Source organism: Culex quinquefasciatus, chromosome 2 (assembly GCF_015732765.1).
Source record: "Culex quinquefasciatus strain JHB chromosome 2, VPISU_Cqui_1.0_pri_paternal, whole genome shotgun sequence".
Taxonomy (NCBI): Eukaryota; Metazoa; Arthropoda; class Insecta; order Diptera; family Culicidae; genus Culex; species Culex quinquefasciatus.
This window is the reverse complement of record NC_051862.1, coordinates 172,665,324-172,692,154: the sequence shown is the minus strand read 5'-3', so window position 1 is coordinate 172,692,154 and position 26,831 is coordinate 172,665,324. Positions and strand designations below refer to the sequence as shown.

At 36.1% G+C, this 26,831-nt stretch overlaps 1 protein-coding gene across 1 annotated transcript in view; it reads right to left on the bottom strand.

Moving 5' to 3' along the window:
* Window positions 1-1,346: 1,346 nt before the first annotated feature.
* Window positions 1,347-26,831, bottom strand: part of LOC6045050 (zwei Ig domain protein zig-8) — a 77,182-nt gene continuing 51,697 nt past the window's right edge. The window contains exons 3-8 of the mRNA XM_038256654.1: window positions 10,900-11,150; window positions 8,701-8,817; window positions 8,394-8,487; window positions 7,990-8,117; window positions 3,493-3,661; window positions 1,347-2,832 (exon numbers count right to left, since the gene is read on the bottom strand). Of these exons, the coding sequence (XP_038112582.1) occupies window positions 2,729-2,832; window positions 3,493-3,661; window positions 7,990-8,117; window positions 8,394-8,487; window positions 8,701-8,817; window positions 10,900-11,150 (863 nt within the window). The 3' untranslated portion in view covers window positions 1,347-2,728. The remainder of the gene's footprint in view (window positions 2,833-3,492; window positions 3,662-7,989; window positions 8,118-8,393; window positions 8,488-8,700; window positions 8,818-10,899; window positions 11,151-26,831) is intronic.

Below are 26,831 nucleotides of genomic sequence, written 5' to 3'. Positions count from 1 at the left end.
AATTCGACATTTTGGCAGTAGTGGCCACAATCCGGAGTGGCCGGAGGCCCCGCGGATGTTCCGATAAGGGGACATTTGCGGAACCATAAGAGTTGGGGCAATATGGGTATCAAACTTTAGGGATTTTGATACTAGACATGAAATTTGACATTTTGGCAGTAGTGGCCACCACCTGGAGTGGCCGGAGGCCCCGGGGATGTTCCGATAAGGGGACATTTGCCGGACCGTAAGAGTTGGTGTAATATGGGTATCAAACTTAATGGTTTTTGATACCGGACATGAAATTTGACATTTCGGCAGTAGTGACCACAATCCGGAGTGGCCGGAGGCCCCGCGGATGTTCCGATAAGGGGACATTTGCGGAACCATAAGAGTTGGGGCAATATGGGTATCAAACTTTAGGGATTTTGATACTGGACATGAAATTTGACATTTTGGCAGTAGTGGCCACCACCTGGAGTGTCCGGAGGCCCCGCGGATGTTCCGATGGGGGGACATTTGCGGAACCATAAGAGTTGGGGCAATATGGGTATCAAACTTTAGGGATTTTGATACTGGACATGAAATTTGACGTTTCGGCAGTAGTGACCACAATCCGGAGTGGCCGGAGGCCCCGCGGATGTTCCGATGGAGGGACATTTGCCGGACCGTAAGAGTTGGGGCAATATGGGTATCAAACTTTATGGTTTTTGATACCGGACATTAAATTTGACATTTTGGCAGTAGTGGCCACAATCCGGAGTGGCCGGAGACCCCGCGGATGTTCCGATGGGGGGACATTTACCGGACCGTAAGAGTTGGGGGAATATGGGTATCAAACCTAATGGTTTTTGATACCGGACATGAAATTTGACATTTTGGCAGTAGTGGACACAATCCGAAGTGGCCGGAGGCCCCGGGGATGTTCCGATGAGGGGACATTTGCCGGACCGTAAGAGTTGGGGCAATATGGGTATCAAACTTAATGATTTTTGATACTGGACATAAAAAGTTGCATTTGGCCATTATCTGAAATTAAGCAGTTAAAATATGCTAATGCTAAGCAGTTAAAATATATTGCTTATTAGGCAGGAAGTAATAAATAGACTACTGCAATGCACATTTTTTGTGCCACTGTGAAAATCTGTTTCTGGAAATTTAGAATAACTATCTCGTAATCATTAAGAGCCCTGTAAAGGGTAGTTTTTAATGTCTGCTGTTCAAATTTCCTTTATTGCCGCCGATTGCTTGCAACAGCCTTGCAAAAACATTCCCGCATCTTGGTAACTTTCGAGTGGTGAAGGAAAGTAAATAGATTTCACTTCGATTTCTATTTCAGCTCCACTTGCAATTTCCGTCCCCTTAGTTCGATAGGACGGTTATTATAAGGGGGGAATTTGGACCGGACATTCTAATCGAAAATTTCAACAATCATCTTGCAAAGTTCTTTGTCATACTGGTCATGTGTAACATAACCACCTGCACCTTTTTTAAACTGCACTTTAAATTGAGTCATTCTTCAAATTTTGTATTCACGAAATAAAATATACGATGTTCTACAAAGTTGTTCCCTGGATCAAAACCTATAAGAAACATAAGAAGAGGGAAATTTGACAGGGTTTTGTGAAATTTTCTATAAGAAGTTGTAAAAAATTACAATTCTCCATAATAAATTGATTAAAGTTCCATACAAACTTCAGATCAGAATTTAAGCAATTAAACTTTAACCAATTTTTCAATTTTTCAGCTCTTTTCGTAATTTTTAAATTTTAGACAGGCTTTGCACACCCTGTATCTTTTGCCAGGAGCAAGTTGAACGCCGCTGTATCAGTATAAAATGAAAACTACAAAAATCAAATAACAAAATAAGTTGGGTTTTTCATCGAAAAATTAAATGCTTTGCGAAAAGCTGGGACAGCACCAATTGCATCCAATATTTAAAAGGCTTTTTTTGGGCCTGTTACGATCAGAAAAAAGCTGTTCTGCTGTTCTGCATATTGACCAAATCGTTGAAAAATGGAATAAAAAAAAATTTGGAACAAAATGAGAGATTGTATGTTATAATAGTAAAATGAATTTGAACATAAAAGTGTTCTAACGAAAATATGTTTGAAAATGCAACACAACTGGAACATTTCAGTTAAAAAAAAAACACATAGAGCACCCAAACTTAAAATATCCAAGTTACCCAAAAAAATGTGGTATAACAATGAAAGTTGCTCAAAATTTATACGCACATGGATTTTCGACCCGGCCCTAAGTAGTTTAAGCGCGAACCATGTCGATAATGCTATTATCATGCGTGCCGACCAGCTTTGCTCGAGACATCTATGCCACAATTCCCAGAACAATCGTCCGCCCTCCCAGTAACAAACATAACTCGGTGATGTTGGGTTGGTCGTCGAGGACTCGTTCCCAGCGCAATTCCAAACAGTTTCATCGGATAAATCAACAACTTTGAGTGATTCTTGACTTCCTATCCTAGGTCTACGCTAGCCGCCCACATTGTGGGCCGTGTCTGGCCCTTCTTGTCTCCAACAATCCATTCAAAACACATCTGCTCAACTCACGACTCACGGCACCGCTGGGCGATCTCGATAATTGAATCGTCGATTGCGCCACCACCGGAGGTACCACCGGATCGCGTTCCCGGCATCATTGTCGTTATTCTAATTACTCCGCCTTCTATATTATTCACAGTGACCGAGCGGCTTCCGACGGTCTTCCATTTTCCGCTGCCGGCGGGACTTCATCGATTGCTCAGCACCAGGGTGATGATTACGAACACAAACACGTGCACGGGGTCACCTATCCGGAGCTGGCCACCGTGCTGCATCGCTTCCGGGTGTTCTCCTGTAAATGTTGAGAAAAGAGAATTTTTAGGGTGGGAATTGCTCATCGAAAAAAAAAATTCGTTCAGGACAAACTCGATGATCCGAAGACCTCGGGAAAATGTTACTTGGGATAATCAAATAATCTTTTTTTTTTGTCCCCCAAGTGTTCAAAAGCAACCAATAATTACAGTGTGTAGAATGTAGAACTGTCTGGTTGGTATAATTGTAGTTAAAAATTGTATGTTTGATATTTTGAAATTTAAGAGAGTTGCCATCATCAAACATCAACTTTCCCTAGAAATACATCGCATAAATTCACTTACACACATAAACACGCACACTGACATGTTACAAACTCACTTTAGAGCGCTGCAAATGCAAGACGATATTGATTGCTTCCGGTTGAATGCTGACACAGAATGCAAAATGCATACGGAATTGTGGAAAGTCCATTTGTGCAGCAGCTGTGTGTGTGTGTGGTGTGGTGAATAGCTTGAAATCAACTGACTCTCGTGAGTGAGTGTGAGTGTGTTTGTTTGTGTGTCACCACTGACAAAGAATGTTCAATAACATATGCAAAGTGCATTTTACAGACGATGTCATTTATAAAGCGTGATGAAGATTTGATCAGCAAATCATTTATTCTATTTAAAACAAATTTTTCAACGAATCTACCTACCGTTCAGGATGTGAACGTTGATGAAGTACGTGTTGGCGTTCGACGGCGAGCAGACGTACTTGCCCGAATCGGTGCTTTTGGCCCGCTGGATCAGCAGGTACGAGGTGGTCGTTTCGCCCTTTTCCGTGATAACCGATACACCGCCCCGGGGTGAGTCGTAATTAATTTCCTGTCGGTGATCGAAAGCAAACAATATTTTCAATAATAACTGATGTAGAGCTTTGGTGTTTATATGAAACGATGGGGGAAGGTTTGCATTCGTGGAAACTATTCATGTAATCAGCTCAATGTACGGGGAAAAATATTTTCCATTCTTCATAACTGATATCACATTATTAGTGATCCAATATGAAAATACCATTGAATTTTGTGATTCCCATTCCGATCATGGGTAAATAACAAGGTAAATGCATAGTAATACCTTTCTCTGGTATCAATACCAATTTTTGATATTCCTGAATCCTTTAAAATTTGTCTTAAGGATGATGCAAGTGCAAAATTTGGTATCATACCAATTTAAGGTATCGTTTTGATAATTCAAAATTGCAAAATGTTTCAATGATCGGACAGCACATTTTGGTGTTTTTTTTTTTTTTTTTGTTTTTATAGTTTTTTATTAGAGCAATTCTCTACGAATTAGGTCTTTTTTCTTAAATTTTATTTTTTGTATTTTTTAATCCGACTGAAACTTTTTGGTGCCTTCGGTATGCCCAAAGAAACCATTTTGCATCATTAGTTTGTCCATATAATTTTCCATACAAATTTGGCAGCTGGCCATACTAAAATGATGTGTGTGTGTGTATGTGTGTGTGCAAATTGAGTTGTTTCCATGTATTTTTAGATCTACATTCTATACATGCAAATAACTCGCATAGGCATCTGGAAGGTGTTAGCTCTGCCGAGCTTCGGTGACCCATTTCTACGCTGGCTAGCCGAGCGCGAGGTAGCTTTATCGACAAGCCCCGCCCTGAAGAACGTTTGCACCAATCGGATTCAAACGTTATTTATAACTTCCGAACCCTTGTCAAATGGACAAGGACCCAGCGCGTATATAGTTGATAGTAACAGTATTCCTAATTCCAATCATAGCTCACCGAGTCGCGATGGCCTAGTGGTTAGCATTTTTGCTTACCAATCCAAAGGACGGGGGATCGAACCCCGACTCGTGTACTTTGATTTTTCGTTCATGTTCAGAGTTTCAAGATTAATATTTCCTATACTTTCTCGTTGGGAGCAGATGGGAATCGAACCCAGAATCATTCGCTTACAAAGCGAACAACGTAACCAGTCAGCCACACGGCCGCTCCTCAGCTGGCCATACAAAAATGATGTATGAAAATTCAAAAATCTGTATCTTTTGAAGGAATTTTTTGATCGATTTGGTGTCTTCGGCAAAGTTGTAGGTATGGATATAGACTACACTGAAAAAAAAATGATACACGTTAAAAAAATGGTGTTTTTAATTTAACTTTTTGTCACTAAAACATAATTTTCAAAAAAACACTTTTTTATGCCAACTTTTCAGAAATTTCCAGGTTGTGCAAAAAATCTTTGACCGAGTTATGAATTTTCGAATCGATACTGTTTTTTTTTCAAAAAATCGAAAAATTGGTCGCAAAAATATTTCAACTTCATTTTTCGATGCAAAATCAAATTTGCAATCAAAAAGTACTTTAGTGAAATTTTGATAAAGTGCACCGTTTTCAAGTTAAATCCATTTTTAGGTGACTTTTTTGAAAATAGTCGCAGTTTTTCATTTTTTTTATAAATTACTGCAAATGTTTGCCCACCTTTGGAAAAAAATATTTTTGAAAGGCTGAGAAAATTTTCTATATTTTGCATTTTTGAACTTTGTTGATACGACCATTAGTCGCTGAGATATAACCATGCAAAGGTTTAAAAACAGGAAAATTGATGTTTTCTAAGTCCCACCCAAACAACACACCATTTTCTAATGTCGATATCTCAGTAACTAATGGTCCGATTTTCAATGTTTAAATATGAAACATTCGTGAAATTTTCCGATCTTTTCGAAAAAAATATGTTCTTTTTTTTTAAACGAAGACTAACATTTCAAAAGAGCCAAATATTCAATATTACGCTAATGGCACATTTTGGTCGCTGTTATTTGCCCAAGTAATATCAAAATTTTGTATTCCTGTGTTATTTACCTCTGCTCGGGATTTGTTACCAGATATTGCCCAGTTTTAGTGATTGAAAAATATATCACATTACGCCACAAGGGAAATTCCATCAAACATGCAATATCTATGATTGTTTGATTAAGAGCTGTCAGAACCTGGAGTTCAAAGTATAAAATACCTACCATCAGCAGGGGAGACATTGCTAGGATTTTGATTAGAATTTATTTTTGGAATATTTTCCATTTGTTAAGGTTTTTCTCAAGATTATTATTTTTAAAACATGCACTGGAGTAAGCCACGCAAGGTCCATGCTCACTTTTTGGAAAAAAAGTTTTTTTGTAGTGTTTAAACAAATAGTTGCGTTGTAAATTCTTTTTTCGAATACCGGGTTGACTTTGATTATTTTTATGTCAAATGTACCATATCACTTAGGTTACTTATTAAGATTAAGAAAAAAAAATTAATGTTAAAATTTAGTTAACTTAATCAAAATAAATAAAAATTTCACTTAAAATTGTAAAAAATTCACAATTTTGCTTCAAATGTGTTAGAACTAGAGCAGAAACTTACAATAGAGACTGCAAAAGACCCAGCGGTCGGGAAAGTAGATGGTTTGATTTTTTTTTTATGAAGTTTGGAGTCTTCAGAAATACGTACACTTTGAATTTCAAAAAAAAATGGGCCGATTGGTTTTTCTCGAAAGTTTGCATGGAGAAAACGAACTCTTTGCTACGCTAACATATTGCATGCAATTATTTCTTGCATGCAACAGCGACGAACCGCCCTTATTCTCCATAAAAACTATGGAGAAAAACCAACTACGTCATATATATGTTTACCTGTAGCAGCAGAATGTCAACAAAAAATTCAGAACATCTTTTGGCTACACTGATGAAGCGGGCTTTTTTTTTTGAATTTCCAGTATTGCAGTATCAATTTGGAAAGGGAAGAAAATAATGGCTTAAATGTTTTAGATGAACTAATGAAGCTTCAATAGGTGAAGATTTGATTGAAGATTAAGACGATTGTGATGATCAAGTTGACGATGTCGAATAAGCTGAAATATAATATAAATATCGAGCAAAATCGACTCGAGGCTCGAGAAAAAAACTTCAGTGGATTATGATCATACGAAAATTTTACGCAAGTTTTCTAAATTTTTATTTAAGGTTCATATTAGACCCATAACTAAAATCTAAACGAAAAATATCACAACATTTTAATTTATTCCCCTGTTTTTCAAAATTAATTGCTCTTCCCAAAATAAAAGTCGACTTAAAAATGTCGTCAACTTCTGAAAACTTCATTACGGCAAACTGCCGTCGACTTTTATTAAACATTCTGCTTTTGTCAGGTTGATAGATTGATGTTCCCATTCCGGCATGCCTGTTGTGTTTTTCATGGTCGACATTCAACCGAAGGCGTATGTGTGTGTGTGTGTGCGCGCTCCCCATGCATCGTCTCAGTGGGAAATCGAATTTCCCGGAAGCAAATTGGATCGAGTAAGCAACAAAGCAATTCAAACAGTATTGAATGCATAAAAGGGAAGTGAGCAATCCTTCGTTTGTCAAGTGCGATTGAAGTATTGATGTATGACACAAAGATTTATTTGGTTCAAAAATATAGTTTTATTCCTTCTACTTCATTCAGGTAAAAACCTCTTATTTTAGTTTGATTATTTTTCCTATTTTTGAGACATAAATTTTTAGCAACTTTTTGCAGTCACAATATTTTGAATATTTTTCTTGGTCAGCAAATTATTCCAAAAACTTTCATTAGTTCCTTGTCCTTCCAGTTGTATTCTTTAAACCCAAAAAAACAATTTTTCAATATAAAAACCCTGATGGGACATCCATAAATAGAGGTGGACACTTTTTTGCTTCCCTCCCTCATTTAAAAAATCTTATTGTTTGTATGGAGCGTAGACAACCTTCTTCATAACTTTCAGTCAAAATAAGTATGAAGCGGTTTTGTTAAGCAAAATGAATTAATTTATTTGATTAATCATACTTAAATAACCAAAACCGCTCGAAATAGGCTGAACTTGTTGATTGAAGGATAAAGAAACGGACTAAAACTATCCACAAACAATAGAAATTATCAATGCATCAGAACTATTCAAAAACAGAAAGTTTAAATATGCTCTTTCAAATGAGCTTGAATTGAATCGCTTTTATTTGAACTGATAGAATGACCGTAATAGATTTGCATTTGACTTTCAGTTAATAAACCATCGAATATAAAATTTAATTGACTACTCTGCCTGTTATGTTCCTTCCGAGAAAAACATATTTTAAAAATTTCCATGAAGCAATGAAAACCCTTCCATGAGTTGCAACACCGTTGCTCTCACCTGGTGGTTGTGGGTCCAGATGATGGTGGACGGAGGTTCCGGCGAATTCCGCACCACGCACGTCAGGTTGACCGTGGAGCCGGTGTTGATGTAAATATCCGGCCCACCGACGATGATGGTGACGGGTTCTGAAACATAGCAACAGAGCAGGTTGGCATCAACAAAAGACAACGGGTGTAACATTTACCCAATAAAACCCCAGAATGAGTTCCGGGTATACAAATTGAAATTTTGTTACGGGCTCTTCATTCCCGTGATCCCTACCCCCTGAATGACGTTGTTCTCGCTAAACTCATGTGCCATTTTGAAAGTTTTGTAAAACGAGAGATTCGCGCATTTTTTTTTTCGTAAAAAGAGGATTTGCTAGCAAGAAAGGTTTTGGCAAGCGTTGCCATGCCACTTACCGACTACCGACAGGTGCATGGAGTGACCCACCGGTGGTGTGGTTGATATTTGGCACTCGTACACTCCGGTGTCTCGTTTCTGGGGATATCGGATCTGGAATGGAAACAAATGTGCAATTTATTTTGCGTGAAAAAAAACTCAATTTCCCAAATTACTTCTGTGTGTTTTCTGAGTTACGGTTATTGGAAACGAATTCATGCAAAATTATGAATTCGGATTTCAAGAACTGGATGATATAGTAATTTATTTCGAGTTTCGGGAATTGATTGATTCTGTAATTCAATTAAACTATAGAACTTTGTTTACCTGCAACGACCAGTCGTCCGTTTGTGGGTTGTGCACGCTCTGGAACCGTTGATCCGAGGTGTACGTAAATCTACCTACGGTTAAGAGATGAATGTCTCTATGGCGGACCCAGGAAACCTGTGCAACGAGATTTAAAATCAGTAAAACTAGATATTATATTCTCTAAAACAAAAAAAAATCAGTGTACAGAAGAGGAAAAACAGTATGTACAACAGGGGTGCTCAATGTTTTCGAATGGCGGGCCAAATTTGGAGCTCACATGAGCTTGCGGGCCAAATGTGAAAAATGTTTATTTAAAAAAAAATTATTTGAAAATTTAAATCACGTTTTTTACAAAATATAACACAGAAAATTACATTAAATTTCAACAGCTGAATTTTCCTTCAGGTTCGTGTATTTTTAACATTTTCGAGGACAATTAATTATGTTTTTCCAGCAGTTTTGTTAAAAAAAAAAAGCTTCAGCAAAACCAACAAATACCAAAACAAAATATCCATAAGATTTGCATTGCAATTTGCATGCCTCAAATACATTAAACGGTGGATGAACATTTTTTGGCTGAAGACAATCGTTATTTCACAAATATAATGAATCGAATTGAATGCACAGATTTCCCCTGAAATTTTAATTTTAAATAAAAAAATATTTTTAGAAAGGGGTTACACTAACTTTGTAAAATTTTATAATTTTAGTTTTTAACATGGTGCAACTATAATGATGAATTGCTGCTAAAAGATTTATCAACAAGTATTCCTCTGATTTCAATGAAATATAAATAACTGCTTGAATAAGATTTTAGTAAATAAGATTCACAATCCAAATTTCATGAGTTCGAATCCCGAGTTGAGAATTTTCTATGTGCAAAATAAGTTTGAGGCCCAGCGGTTAAAATTTTTAAATTACTATGGAATAGCTGTTATTGCTAATTTAACAATTTCCTACTTCAGTCAATTTTGAATGTTTTATAATTCATTTCCAAAAACCTTTGAAGAATTTTTTAACGAAATAACAATTTTCAATCACATTTACACTTTTGGATCAAAGCATGGAAAAAGCTTAAACTAAACCTATTTTTTAAACAAAAAAAAAATTGCAGATGGGTCAAAGGGCCATTTTACATAATCTTTCAAAATTGGTCTGCGGGCCACAAAAAATCAACTCGCGGGCCACGTTTGGCCCGCGGGCCATACTTTGGTCACCCCTGATGTACAAGCATATCTTTACAAAATCAGCCAATGTCGTCCATTTTTTTTTGCATTTTTTATGTGGCTCAAACTTTGTACGGTACGTAAATATTCAAAAATCTATCATTTTTGAAGCTATTTTCTGATCGATTTGGTGTCTTCGACAAAGTTGATGCGGACTATTAAAAAAAATTGGTTACAGGTCGTTTCAACAAAAATGAAATCAGCAAAAAAATGTCAGCTTTTCAAAAAAAAAAAAATGTAACGTGTGCAAACATGGGCACTACAGCTTGAAAACGGTGCACTTTATCAAATTTTCACTGAAGTACTTTTTGATTGCAAATTCGATTTTACCTCAAAAATGAAGTTTAAAAATTTTTGCGATCAATATTTTGATTTTTTTTTAAATTCAGTATTGATTCAAAACATCATAACGAAATGAAAGATTTCTTGCCCATTCTGAAAATTTCGAAAAAGTTGGCATTTGATGTCCCCTAAAACATATCAGAACATTGAAAAATAAAATGGATTGTTTTGTGCAAATCAAGTTTTGGTAACAAAAAAGTGAAATAAAAAATCATTTTAAAAATATATCTCTTTTCTAAGTGTAGTCCTTATGTTTACCTACAACTTTGCCGAAGAAACCAAATCGATCAGAAAATTTCTTCAAAAGATATTTTTTTTGAATTTTCATACATCAGCTGCCAAATTTTATGGAAAATATATAATTTTCGAACGACGAACTAATTATTCAAAATGGCTTCTTTGGGCATACGGAATGCACCAAAAAAGTCTAGCCGGATTTAAAAATACGAAAAATAAATTTAATAAAAAAGACCAATTTCGTAGAGAACTGATCAGTTTTGACCTGTTTTCTCTGCCAGAACTTCTGAAAATTTTCTACGAAATTGCAACAAAACTGCGTCGTTGCAAAACTCGCAAGGAACAAGTAAGAATACTTGGAGGAATTACACATCAAAAAAAATAAAATTAAAAGATACTGATTGATTCTCACCGTTTTGTTGCCCAGGTTCCGGACCCGACAGTTGAGATACGCGGTCTTGCCGACGAGGGCCGTGATGTTCTTCGAGGCCGATAAATCAAAGTATGGCCCCCGGTCCAGCGGCGTCCGGAGCAGGTTGCTTTCGTCCGAGTCGTAAATCTCGTTCTCGGCCACATCTGCCGCCGGTGGCTCGTGCTCGTGCAGGTGGTCGTGATGTTCCGCCGAGGACGACCGCTCGTCAGAGTGGACCGTATTTGAGATACCTGAAAGTGGGAGGTGGGAGAGACAGAAAGAAACAAAGGTTGGATTAGTTAGCTTAGTTTGAAACTAAATTCCGGTATGAATTGGAAGAGATTTATCGATTTCCAAGTTCGGGTCTTGCGGTGTTCTGAACTTCTGTAGAAAGAATATTAGAGGGTTTAATTTTCAGGGGACGAATTCGCGTTGCAGAGTTTTCTCATATTATAGTACTGTTTTCTCATATTATAGCACTATTTTGAAGCTGGATCTCAAGCCAGACCCGTAAAATCAAAAGAAAAGATAATGGATAGCATCTAAAAATGACGTCTTGAAAACAGTCCGGTCAAAACTGACTCTGGCGAACCAACCGCAATTATGTTTTTTTTATTCCAGTATGATATTTTATCCAAAAAATTCGGTGCAGTCTTTCAAAATCTTTTTCAATTGTGCTAAATGTTCCAGCTCCATTTTTTTTAAATATTTTTCGTATATACGTAACTCTTTGTCTTCCTGATTTTGTTAAACATTTCGGATGCCAGATCACTCGTAAAATAATCTGTTTGTGATTTGCTGCAAAATTATTTCCCCGAAACGAATAAATGTTAGGTTTCCATCCTTTAAAAAAAACTCAAATGCTGCTTAATGTAACACACGATAAATTTCATGTGTTTTAGGGCCTACGCTAGCCAGCCCTCCTCGCTTCCTCTTCCTCCTTCTCTTGAAAACTAAACTGCTCATGTTTCGTAAACTAATCGAAACCCCGCAACATCCCTCGTGCTGTGTCAGTTACAGCTTACAGCACTGCGGCAAACCCATCCCGATAGAGTGAGAGGATGGCTTATTTGCAAAGTTTGCCTCCAGAGTGGTGACACCCCAAACGTAGACTAAATAATCTCTTTAGCAAATATAGAAGCAAAATTTAAAATTTAAAGGTCAAAAATACACCCCGGGCAGACGGTAATAACAAAATTCATGCCATTTCAATAACAAATACTGTTAAAATAACAGAAAATGTTATGGAATATTCTTGAAAAATTAATCTTTGCATAAGAGTTTAATAACAGTTTATGTTATCATAACAAAATTTGTTATTGGTCTGATATTGGTTGAAAGCCAAAACAACTTGAGAATAATTTTTTTTGTTATGGAAGGATACCTCCAATTGTTATTGGAATGATCGGATTAGTTGCTAAAATGACAAAAAATAAATACAAAGATTTGTTCGTAAAATAACTAAAAATGCTATGAGTCTGTAATTAAAATAACAATCCAATAACAAAAAAAATCATAACGACGAATAACAAATCTTGTTATAGATTACATAAAATGTTATTGGCCTAGTATTTTCAAATATCAAAAAATGTTGTTCCCAAGTTATTTCCGTTTGCTCGAGACACCACTACCCCGTCAGTGCTCGGGCCCGGAAAGGTGAGAATAGTTATGTTACACCCGGAAATAACCCACCCGAAAATGTAAGCAGACCTCAAATTAATTACAAAGCCAATTCATGGCCCAAACACATTTTCGACAGGAATGTGGGAAGTAGGGTTGGCCTTCTTCCGGGGGTGTCGACAGACTGGGTGATATTAGTTTATAGACGAGTTATTCCAAGCGCAATGGGGGGGTTCCAGGAAACATTTTCCAATTTGCAATTCAAATAACGGCGCGTTGAACTGGTTGAACAATTGGCCCAGGCCATGGGGTAGATCACTTACCTGTGATGAAATTCAACGAATTTGGATTATTCTGATGATTTCACACGTGGAGGTCAAATGAATTTGAATTTATATTGCGTGTGTTTTTTTACTCAGCCGGATAATTTCGGCCGTTTCCATCTCCCTTCTGTCAACATCAATTTTGGGTCAAAAATTCAGAAAGCAAACGAATACTTTTTTTTCACAAAAAAACGAAATTCCGATGACGTGCAATAAACGAAAAATATTTTTTCATACATTTTCCTGAGGTGCTTACATTTTTTCGCATGATTGAATAACTTTTGAAATGCTTTGTCTTCTTTTTTTGAAATTTGATCGTAGAGACCGCGAAAAGTTATTTTTTTTTGCAAAACTATAAAACCCTACATTTGCAAATATAAGCAATGTTTGCATCGTTTGAAACCCATATTACAAATACAGAAGATTTTAGTATGTATGTATGTACATTATGTATCTTTTAATTTTGTATTCCAAAAATATGTTAAAATATCAGCCTCTGAAAGAATTCCGTACGCAAAAGTTCATTTTAATGAGTTTTCTCGAATTTCAACGATAAAATAATTTTACTTCAATAAGGAAAATCCGTAACTTTAGAAAAAATATTCTGATCGATTTGGCGTCTTTTGCAAACAGTATTTTTTGAATTTCGGTCATTCGATTATTTTTGTATTTTTTCATCCCGCTGAAACTTTTATGGTTCCTTCGGTATGCCGAAAGAAGCCATTTTGCATAATGAGTTTGTCCATATAATTTTCCATACAAATTCGGCAGCTGTCCATACAAAAATATATGGAAATTCAAAAATCTGTATTTTTTGAAGGAATTTTCTGATCGATTTGCTGTCTTCGGCCAAGTTGTAGGTATGGATATGGACTACACTGAATGGTTTTTAATTACTCTTTTTGTCACTAAAACTTTGCAAAAAAATCTAATATGTTTTAACGGACATCAAATGCCACCTTTTCAGAAATTTCTAGAACGGGCAAAAAATCTTTGACAATGTAATGAATTTTCGAACCAATACTGATTTTTTGAAAAAAATGATATGCTTGCCCACTTTTGAAAAAAAAAACATTTTGAAGAGATGAGGAAATTCCCTACATTTCGCTTTTTTGAACTTTTTTGATACGACTCCTACAGTCATCCCTCATATTCGGAACAGTTTACAGATCGGCTAATGTTCAAAAAATCATAGAAAATCGATAGTTGAACTTAATGATTCGTTTTTACCTTCATTTGAAAGCTTTTCTTGCGATCTTTCGAATGCTGTATTGAACAACTGCTAATTTTAACTTTTAGATCAAGTTTTTGAAGAAAAACTTTGACCCTTGAAATCCACAAATTCGGAACACTTTTTTCTTACGGATGTAAATAAACTTTGGTTCTCTCCATGAGTACATAATTTTTACAAAATAATGACTTCACGCACTGAAACCAACGTAACTAAAGATTAGTTATGTTTTATGAATGGTTTGATAATTTTTTTTTGTGAAAATATTGGTTAAATTCAGGTGTTCCACAATTGTGGGAGGCACAATAACATCCCACAATCATGGAACAGGCAATTTGGAGGCAGAGTTTTGCTGCTATGGATAAAATAGTCTTGAAATGAGGTTTTTTGTTCAAAAAGTACTACTTTTACTAGTGAAATAGCAAGAGAATGTCCAAATGAAGGCTGTAAAAATAGTAGGGTCGACAGAAAAGCTGCATTTGCCATGTTATTGATAAATTACCACAAAAGTGTTCCGAATTTGTGGGTGTTCCGAATATGTGGGATGACTGTAGTTGCTGAGATATTACCATGCAAAGATTTAAAAACAGGAAAATTGATTTTTTCTAAGTCTCACCCACCATTTTCATTCACATTCGTGAAATTTTCCGATCTTTCCGAAAACAATATTTTCATTTTCTAAAATAAAGACGAACATTTCTAAAAGGCCAAATATTCAATATTTCAAAAACCACCAGCCATCACTCAGTTCTAGGTATATTTTCCTTTTGAGAGTGTTGCACTTTAGTAGCTCTTCCTTTTACCTACAAGCCGCAATCATGAAATATCATAAAAATGAAATTTTCTGTGCGTTTCACTCAAACGACAATTTTGCAGCATTTTTTCCATCCAGAGAATATTTTTAATATTATATACCTTTATTCTCTGGCCAACAAAATCCCCCCAGGGCTGACATTACCAAACGAAAAAAGGCCCATCAAAAAGGACGTTTGGCAAATCCTTTTAACCACACAGAGACAGTAGAACAGCGAGAGAGGTACGAAATCCGATTTCTGCGAATCCCAGCCACTTTTTTTATTGCGACGTGAAATTTGAATTTTTCTGCTTTATTGCCGTGTGGTGGCCCACCTTATCAATCCATTTCCATTCCCGGTGGGCAATGAAAACGTACTTGTGACTGAAATACGACCCACCAGCACACACTGGAATGACTGCAGCTTTTACTGATTTCTGTAGAAAAATATCAAATTCCTTTGAATTAACTTTTAAAGCAACGCTGAAAGCACATTCCCCGAATAATTGCACTTCCGCTTGAAGTATGTCTTTAAATGAACTTACTTTTTCTTCTCTCCACCTTTTCATTACCTGCAATTAGCGAAAATGTAGTTGGGTGCAGAAAACTTTCTCCTTTTGCGTTTTTTTTAACCATTGGCAGGTGAGCATTTGATAAGGTACCATGCTTTTTTCACCTTTTACCGTAGAATCTCTTTTTCCTCCCGGCTTTCACCAATTGCAGTATTGCTCTGCTTTTTTGTTCCTCGTTACCGTAATATCGTTCTGCACTGTTTTGTGGCGGTGCACTGTGCAAAGCTTTGATGCTGTAATTTTCGCCTTGAAGGGGGAAAAGCGCAATTAATGCAACCCTTTTGAAATTGTTTGCAGGCAGGAAAATTTCCACCGAAGAAATCAATAAGCTTGAACTTTCATAATATATCGTGGAATCGTTCAGAATGAGTTCCACATAATTAATTTTATTGAAGGTCTGTTTCACGAATGCTTTTTCATGTCGTTTTTTGCCTTGAAAAATATTAATGAGTATCGGAAAAATATCAATACCGTGCTTTATCCACATTTTTTAAATAATTGCAATTCTTCGTCAGCCGAGCCGATATACATGTTTTTTTTTTGCTCCATATGTAGTACAAATCAAAGCTTAAAAATGGTTCAATTTTGGTTGCGAGTATCATCCCGGGCAGACGGTAATAACTAAATTCATGCCATTTCAGTAACAAATCGTCAGCTGTGTGCTATCTTGTGACATAGACCATTTTGGTCGAAAATGAGTAAATGATGACGTTTTGCTATACTTAACAAACACTACAAGATGCTTTAACCCGATTTTGGAAACTCGCTTCCGTTTCCCGGATAGCGCAATACAAACTTGTGGCATAGACCAATTTATCATCAAAATGATTGTGGAAAAATTTTCTTGTTTTTCAGAAATTTATGTACACACATACTTTCTAAAGGCAATGCAACCTTTTGTTTATAAAAATATACTGATTAAGTTGATTAAACCATTGATTTGAGCTTATTTTAGTTTTTATGAGAATTCTGTGCACACTTGTGACACGTAGTACAATTTTACTTTCGAAACACACTTATGACACGTGCTTTTCAGATTTTTGTTTACATTATTTACTGTATCATTTAACTGGTGTAACCAAATTAAATGAAACTTGGAGCGTTTGTTAAGCGATAGTATACAAACCGATTGCTTCAAAAAGTTTGGCTCTATCATTGATAGTTTTGAAATTATTTACCAACAAACTTTAAAAATCTATTTTCTCGAAAAGTACTAAATGTTCGTTGTCACAAGATAGCACACAACTGACGAAATACTGTTGAAATAACAGAAAGTGTTATGAAATCTTCATGAAAAATCCATTTTAACATGAGAGTTTAATAACAGTTTATGTTATCATACATTTTTTTTATTGGTCTGATATTGGGTGAAAGCTAATACAACTTTGGAATAACAGTTTTTGTTATGGAAAAATACCGCAAACTGTTATTGGAATTATCAGATAAGTTGTTAAATAACAAAAAATAATAACAAAGATTTGTTCGAAGAATAACTGCAAATGTTATTGGTCTGTTATTACAATAACAATTCAATAAAAAAAATCATGACGACGAATCTTGTTATAAATAATATGAAATGTTATTTTCCTAGTTTATTCAAATATCAAAAAATTTTATTTCCAAGTTATTTTCGTCTGCTCGAGATTGAAATAAAATTATGGTTTGTCGTTCATGTAAAAGAATGAACCAGATACGAATAAAATTTTAAGGAGAATTAAAAAATGATAACATTAAAACGTGTGTTGCAAGATGCGTCGTTTCAAACAAATTATATTTTTTATCGAATCTAGAAAAAAAATAAGTCCAAATTGGATAGTACTTTGTTATTTATTATCAAGAATATTTTTAAACAATTTTTCGAAACAATTACTTTGATTTAAAATACAAAAATTTTCTCAAGAGCGTCGATCATAATTATATGTATTCGCACCCAAGATTTCTATTTGTGTACTATAAATTCATTCGCCTGTCCCAGAGCGAGTTGTGGCGCTATAACCGCGGCAAATAGTGTCCAGGGCATTTGTGGAAATACAATGTCCCATCCCCGAGGGTCCCGGAGCAGCAAAACTTCTTAGCATGGTGGCTTCCAACGATTTATTGCCTATAAAACAGGAACGTGAGCGGGGGATCCCCACGTTTCTTCCTCCCCTGTAGATTCAGAACTGTATTGTTGTTTGAATATTCGTGTTCAAATTCAATCCAGTTCAACGAATCATCTTTGCGGTAAACTTTACGCAGTTGGCCTGGCCGCTTTAACGTTTGTGATGTTTCAAAGCAATTTATTGCATTGGGGCACTGCAATTGTTAATAATGACAAGAGGATGCTAGGCGTTAATCAACCTAAGGCATTTTCCAGGATGCCCTCGAAAGACTGGCTGCGCTAGGGTTAGATTAGATTAGATAATAAATTCATTAGCCTGTCCCAATTGGAGATCGCTCACATCTTAAATGATAGATTATGAAGTTAAGAACAATGTTTTCTTAGACAAGACAAATTGATAAAATACTTTCTCGCACCCCCTCTTCGATTTACTGAAAAAAGTCTTTAGAACAAATTTTCTAAAAACGCTTGGAATCAATACAAAAACTGTTTCAATCAGGTGAGTTTTCTCTTCAAACAATAGGTTTTTGGACCAAAATTGAAGTTTTTGGCTTCATCCAGATGGTTTTCTGTCGAAAAAATCGCAGTTTTTGAATTGATTTTTTTAAAGAAATGTCCATTTAAAGAAAAGCAAAGCAATCCATTTTAACGACCCCCGGGTCTTTTGTGGGCTCTGTTGCAAGTTTCTGCTCATTTCTAGGCGTCCGAAGGTTATGTGTGGTGCATCACCCAAAATCTCTTTTACGCAAATGGACCGACGTTTTACTTCCCCATCCGATAGAAGGCTCCATTTAATTTATGGTAAACCTTTTGAGCATGAGCATGAGCATGAGCATGAGCATGAGAGACCACCCATGGTTGTCCTTCTCCGTTACTGAACAGAACCGTAATATCCTATCAACACAACCGGTCATACGCTTCAACGATCAAATAATGTTTCCCTTATCAACAGCATGCATGAATGCGCTGAAAAGATAAAACATCACGATCATCAAAACTAGAGCCGTTGCTAATAGGAAACAATCATTGGCCACCAACGGCGCCCGCCATGTCAGTTTGTAGATCTCGAGGGAACGGGACGAGAATGTTAGTTAGCACAGGCTGCTACCAAGGATGGGTTCTATACGATATCCACACCCCCGCGTGTGCCGGAAAACTACTTCTACTTGGGATTTTGTTAGTGGGAAAGGGTAATGGCCAGGATTCATCATAGAGGATGATGATGTGGCCCAATAATCAATGAATTTCGTTGAGTGATAGGGTGATGTATTATGTATTCTCAAGGCAAACAATCGGATGATGCGGATGAGACCATTCCCGGTTATTTAGCACAAATGATTTAATCTTAGACAGCCGGCTGTGGAAAGATAGAATCAAAATTGTGTGTAATTAAAAGGTGAAATATTATACTCAGCGTAACACATTTACGTAGAGTTGACCTGAGACTATTTATACTTTTAAGTTTTTATAAGATGAGCGACCAATTAATTACTGATGAGTTATGAGTTAGACCGATGCAAATATTTTAAAAAGTTTTTGTCCCTCGGCCCTGGCCGAGGTCAAGGGGGGGGGGGGGCAAAAAAATAAAAAAATATAAAAATTTAAATAACAAGCCATAGTCTTCACATTTAAATGCAAAAAGTGTTTTAAAATGCATTTTACACTAGTTCAGTTGTTTTGCAATCATTAGTTTTCAAAAAATCTAAGATCTGACAAAAACAAAAATTGTATCGAAAAAAAAGATGTTGCATCGAAAATTTTCAAAAAATCTTAAGATTTTTTTAATAAAACCAAACATGCTAAAATGATTTTAAACGCAGAAGAATGTATTTTAATTTGATTTCAGCTGGTTGCACATGAATTTTCATTGAAATTTTGAAGTTTATTGTAAAAATATTTTTTTGCCCCCTGATTTTTCGGGCCATTTTGAAGGGGGGGGGGTGACAAAAACTTTTAAAAATATTTGTACCAGCCTTATCTGAAAGACTTGAACAATCGCGTTGAAACAATATTTGTCACCGTGCTTTACTAGCTATAATGCTAAAAGGTGATTTCGCGGGAAACGAAAGGTCAAATATAATTTATATTATGCTAACGCAATTAAGAACGAATCTTCCCATGAAACAATCGCGAATCATAGAACAAAGAAACCCGACTGACTAACGAGAAAGACGATCGCGATATTTGAACTTTACAATCTAACTAAGAAGAAAAAAAGCCACGTCAATAGAAAGGAATAGACAATCATACAGGTAACCACAAAACGGACTGCCTCGACTGTCATCGTGACAACCAGAGCAAGCCGCACATTCACACACACACACGCACGCACTCACCCGACAAAATCACCGACGACGAACGACGCGAAAAAAACATGCGACTCGACGGACAGGCATCGCAAAACTGACTCTTAATTTATGGTAAACCTTTTCCCAGTAAAACCGATACTTGCAGCTTGTAGGAAATTTCACGGCAAATATTTTACTCTCTGAGAAAATGCAAATCGACACTCCAGAGCCGAGATATTTGAGTTTTAGTGAGAAAAAGATGTCAATTTTAAAAATTTCTCAGAATAAGCATTTTAAATGGGCGTAATTTTCAATGTTTGGCCCTTTTACAATGTAAGTCTTGATTTAAAAATTTTGAAAATATTTTTTTCGAAAAGATCGAAAAATTTCACGAATGTTTCATGTCTTAACACTGATAATCGGACCATCAGTTGCTGAGATATCGTCATTAGAATATAGTGGGTTATTTTGGTGAGATTAGGAAAACTTCATTTTTCGTGTTTCTCTTTCTTAAAGCGGCTCTATCTCAGCAACCCGAGGTCCAATCTTCAATGTCTCTTAGACAATTTTATAGCAAATTTTATGAACTTTAAAAAAAAAATTCAGAAATGGTCACTTCTGGTCACTATTTTTAAAAATTGAAAAACTGCAAATATTTCGCTAAAACCAAACTTTTGGTGGCAATATCTTGAAAACGGAGCCCTTTATCAAAAAATCTGTAAAGTACTTTTCGATTGCAAATTCAATTTTGCATTAAAAAGTAATGTCAAACTTGTTTTTGCATAAAACTTCGATTTTTTCCAAAAATCACTGTTTTTTTCAAAAATTCATAACTCGGCGGCAGACTTTTCGACCATGTTTCTCTATGGCTCAAAAGTTGCGGATTTTTGTCCCCTAAAACATATCAAATCTCGAAAATCAAAAAATACGTATTTTGGGAAATTGAGTTTTAGTGAAAAAAAAGTTGATAAAAAATCTGCAATATTTTTTCCGAGTACCGAGTAAATACCTACAACTTTGCCGAAGACGCCAAATTGATCAGAAAATTCACTCAAAAGTTACAGCTGTTTGAATATTTACATACCATTTTTGTATGGACAGCAGCCAAAATTGTATGGAGACTTGTATGGGTAAAACAATGACGCAAAATAGCATATTTGGTCATAGGGAAGGCCCCCACAAAGTTTAAGTCAAATAAAAAAATACAAAAAATAAAAATGGTCGAAATCGGCCGATTTCGTAGAGATATGTCTGAAAGGTCAGAGTATGCTTGTTTAAAGTAATTTTGGCCATTTTTTTTTGCATTTTAACATGCTAAAATTATATTTAAACCTTTTAAAAAGACATTTAATGATTATAAACTTATTTTTTTTTATTTATTTTTTCACAAGAAAACTTATATGAAGCGCCCTTTGCAAACTGCTGTCGAAAAGTACTCGAAGCAAAGCAGTTATCGTTACATTATCCTCTTATAAATTTCTCATTGCATTGGAGTACATGAAGCTGAAGTGCATCAAAAAGTGGTTTGCCTCAAGTTCGACGTCGTCGTGCGATCTTGTCGCCCCCCGCCATTTTGACGTTCCCAGAAACACACGTTTTAATGTTTGACCTTGAATAAAGAAAAACGACAGCACGCAATGTAAACAATAACAAACACGTTTTGTTTGGCTGACCATTATGTGCATTGCCGAGTTAAAATTAAAAATGTTTACGGCAGTCCAACTTGAACGTGTGTCAAACGCGTTCCGACCTGAAATCGCTTTGACCAGTTGTCGCGCTGACATCAATTTTGAGGGAGTGACAAGATAGCACAACAAGATTAAAATTTGTTTCACTGAGTTTTTTTTCGGATTTCGTTGAATATTTCAGGATTGAAATCGAATTTTGGGGATCTGCTGCACAAAATGGCGTTCTTAACTCAATTTGGCCAAAAATGCACGTACGACAAGTAAGCACGATGGCGACGAGTTGGTTTTTTGGGTACTAACTTCGTCACAGTATGTACACAGGAAATGAAAGTTAGCTAAAAGCTTTAGCCAACAGGAAAACTTTTGGATGTAGTTGGGGTCAGCACAGCACCGGCACTTATCAAAGTTGTTTTTGTAGACTATATTTCATTGTTCAAAATATTGCTCTCCTTTGAGCTTCAAACAAGCTTGAGCACATAGTTACAAAAACAAAAATTGCTATCAGCATTTTAACACCAAACCATCCGATCGGAAAATTGCACATTCCTCAGCCACTTGAGTGAACCGACAGATTATGGTGTAGTTTCCCATCATTCAGTTTCGTTATCGCACCAGTAAGCAAAGCTCCATTTATTTACATTAAAGTTTACGTCCCGAAAGTTTTCAATCCGCTCAGCAGCTCCACTTCCTCCAAAAAGCATGAATCATGGCTCGCTAGATTTCCTGTCCCGATAAAAACTCGATAATCATCCCCTAAAATACACAAACCCAACCCCAAAAAACGAGGTAGGAAAGGGAAAACTTTACGTTCGTGATTCTCAACCCCAAAAAGGAGCTGCAGCAGCAGCTACTCAGCAGCGAAGGATGAAACTATAGCGAACACGCAAAGACTAGCATCCTTGGCCCCGGTTCCGGGAGATGGCCCCGAGGGGTATCTTCACCGGAACGAGCAAAACGAGATATCGAAGGCGAATTTATATTCATTGATTTGCACTCGATAGCTCTAAAATTTACGACGTGATGGGAATTTTGTCCGCTTCCTTCTTCGGCGTGTGTCCCCAGTGTTCACACATACGCGCATAAAACATGTACGGAACGCGCACACAAACATGCACACGCACACATAAACTGTCTTCAATGTGAACTACTCTGGTACTGATTATGTTTAAGGTCAGAGGTTCTTATCAGAGAAATATTGTGTGAAAAATGGGATTATGGGAATTAAACAAATCTTTTCATTTTCAAACAATCTGCGTGTTTCACAAATTTTTAAACTGATTTTAAAATAGATATTATAGACCCACGCTCATGTGACAGACAAAAAATATCATGCAGCTGATATGACCGGACTTTCAAAAGTCACGATACAATCAGTCATGACAACCCCTGACAAGATAGTTTCCGTGTTAATATGTGCAGAGTATGTGTGTGTGTGTGTGTGTGTGTGTGTGTGAATTTGTTGGATTCCTTCGGCACTACCTCAGATGTGCTGGAAAATAGGGTGACAACCAGCAGAAAAGGAGCACTAGCATTTCCATTTTTAACCTCTCCTCCTCGAAGCAGGGGAAAATATGACCTATACCGGCGGGTACTTTTCAGGTCACATAATTTCATATTTATAAACTCTCTCTGCCTTTTCTCTTCCGGAGATTCCGCTGGGTGGCAATGCCCGTCGCATACGGAAGTAGAGAGTACGTACGTTCCAACCAGGACGAACGAAGGAAGGATGTTCGTTGCAGCAATTCCGGAAGGGCTTTTTCTTTACTGCTTGAAGGTAACCCGCTCTCATGATGCGGTGCAGTTAAGATAAATCAGAGCTTCGATACTAACTTGCTGGTTTTTGTAAAGTTTTCGATGTTATGTGTTGAACAAGTTGTGTCTTATTCGAATTCGATGGTACCACCGAGAATAAATGGAATTGGGGCAATCGTACTTCATCAATGGGTGACAGAAGATATGGAATTGAGTAATTTTATCAAGCCAGAATTCAGAACGTCTCTTCCATTCGAAAGTAAATTTGCCAAAAGTGTACAGGAAAATATTTTCCATTCCTATTGGCTTCAAAAGGGCACAGGCGCCGGATGCCAGCAGCAGCCCCGAAAGGAAAGGATGATTATCAATATTCGATTAGTGTTGACCTTTCTGATGAATTTTCGTGTCGTAGCGAGGCAGTCTATCACCGGTTCGCTGCATATTGATCAGTATGTAGGCAACATCGCATAGATTGTTGGGATCAAACAGAATGGAGTGATGCTCCCGAGGAATGTCAATCAAGTTTGTTTAGAATGATTGATTTGAATTTCAAGCAGAGAGCAACTGTAAATGACACATTCTCTGGGCTAGTATTCCAGCGGTAAAGTTTTAAAACATGATTCAATGGCGAAATAGATGTAGTAATTAGATTTTGTACAGCTTAAGCCTTGTAAAAACAACTTTTACAAACATTCAAAGATTTATAATCTTGACTATTGGCGCAATCCTGAATCCTGAATTATCTCCAGTGGTCAGGAACCATTTTTCCAAAGCCGATTATATCCTGAAAATTGGATAAATTTCCCGTCAACTGCAATTGAATGGATCGAAATTGGAAATTAAAAATCACCAAAATAATTTTCACTTTGTGTCAATGTTTTTCAGTGTAGTCCTTATCTGCAACTTCATATACAGATACAGATTTTTGATTTTTCATACATCATTTTTGTATGAACAGTAGGGTGCCCAGAAAAAATGACCCCCTGCTCCACAAGCGGAAAACGGTTTATCGGGGTATTTTAAGCATCTGTGTTAATTTTGAGTGAAATTGGTTGAGATTAACCCATTGATACCCGAGCCCGAAGTTGGCGAAAAAAATGTTCTTCATACAAAAATGACTTTTTTAAATCGCTAATAACTTTTCAGGATCGAGTTTTACAGCTTTGGTATGTTCTACAAAGTTGTAGAGCATTAAATTTTCAATATGAATCTCACTTTTGAGAATATTTGGATGGAAGTAGCGCACCATGCAGACCAAACCGTAAGAAACTTGGGTTTTCCATACATTTTTTCGATTTTTCCCATACAAACTTCACCTCCGAGTATCAATGGGTAAATGATGACCGATTTTGGTCATATTTGGCCCAGAGTTCTAAAATAGGTCAAGGAACAATATTCAGCTTGTGGAGTGAGGTTTTGAGAAAAAGTCCCATATTCTGGGCACCCTAATGAACAGCTGCCAGATTTGTATGAAAAATAATATGGGTGATTCTCCACCAACTCACACGAAATCGATTTTCGTGAAACTTTGCTTTAAGGGGTAATTTTGGTCCCTGATCACGAATTCAAGGTCCATTTTTCGAGATCACGTGACGGTGGGGCGGTACGACCACTTTCATTTTTCTGGTTTTTTACTAAGACACGTTTTTCAGTGCTTTGTAGCTCGCAACCGTGAAGAGATAGAAATTTGGTGTCAAAGAGACTTTTGTGTAAAATTAGACGCCCGATTTGATGGCGTACTCAAAATTCCGAAAAAACTTTTTTATCAAAAAAAGTTCAAAGATCGTTTTTAAATCACAGCCATTTCCCGTTACTCAACTGTCAAAAATCGTGAGACATGTCATTTTATGGGATTTTTTTCATTTAGAACAAAATTTTTCATTTTAAAATTACATTTTTTTCTAACTTTGCAGGGTTACATTTTAGAGTATAACAATGTTCTACAAAATTGTAGAGCAGACAAAAGAAAAAAAAATGATATACAGACATAAGAGATTTGCATGTATTCTTCACAAGTTATCAGAATTTTACAAAAAAGTTTTTTGAAAAAGTTCTGATTTTAACCATTTTTGACCAGTTTTTCGAATTTTTTAAATCAAAAACTCAATCATGTGCTTTTGAAAGTATTTTTTTCTGAATTTTCAGCTAATTTTGCATAAGAATGACCCCTTGGACGATTGTTGTGGCTTGTGCACAACACTCACTCATCACAAAAATATTTTTTGTGAAAAAAAAATCTGATTCTCGCAATGCACGAGTCACAACAATCGTCCAAGGTGTCATTCTTATGCAAAATTAGCTGAACATTCCGAAAAAAATACTTTCAAAAGCACACGATTGAGTTATTGCGGTTAAAAATTCGAAAAACTGGTCAAAGTCATATTCCCTTCAGGAACTGGGAAAGATTTACTTTTTTACTTATAAAATGACATGTCTCACGATTTTTGACAGTTTAGTTATGGGAAATGGCAACGATTTTAGAAATATTTTTGAACTTTTTTTGATGAAAAATACGTTTTTTCGGAATTTTTAGCACGCCATCAAATCGGGCGTCTAATTTTACACAAAAGTCCCATTGACACCAAATTTCTATCTCTTCACGGTTGCGAGCTACAAATTACTGAAAAACGTGTCTTAGTAAAAAAAAACAAAAAAATGAAAGGGGTCGTACCCCAAGTAGCATTTGGCAATATGATAAATTTGACTAAGTCCAGTTTTTGTTTTGCTTTGCTGTAGAAACATAAAAATGACAATTTAGCAACAATACTTTGCAATGTTGCAAACCTTTCGAATCGGAAACAACTTTGCAACAATCCATTTCGTTTTGTAATTACCGCCCCACCACGAAAAATGGACCTCAGATTCGTGATCACAAATATCGAAGAGAAGTCGGGCAACTGCTGTGTGAGTTGGCGGAGAATGACCCATTTTGAAAGTTTTGAAATCAAGACTAACCAATTTAAAACATAATAATATTGAATTAATGGCCCTTTTAAAATGTGAGACTAAATTACAAAACATTAATTTTATATTTTTTGAGATCGCAATTTTTTTTTATTACTCTGAAACTTTAAAACATTTCCACCAACGCTATGCTATGCTATGCTATTACTTTGAAACTTTAAAACATTTTTGTTCCAACTTTATCAAAAAATCTGTAAAAATTGTTTGATTACAAATTTGAAAGGTGGGGGGGATGGTGATATTTTTTTTAAATAGGCATTTTCATGAATGCAAGTAATTTTCATCAAAATCTTGAAAAAAATGTGATTATGTTGTACTAAATGTGGTGAATTTAAAATACATTTCTTAGTCATGGCACTTAGGCGTAATCCATAAAGTACATCACGCTCTGGGGGGAGGGGGGGTTGTCGCAAACGTGACAAAGTGTGATAAGGGATGAGGGGGTTCTGTGAGACTGTAACGTCACGCTAGACTATTTCTCGAATACTAAAAATTCAGTCTTGAAATATATTTAAAAAAATAATGTACACGGTACAAGGCTTTAAGATGCAGAGTTTTGATTATAAATTTCTGGAGTTTTTTTAAGCTCCAATAAACCAT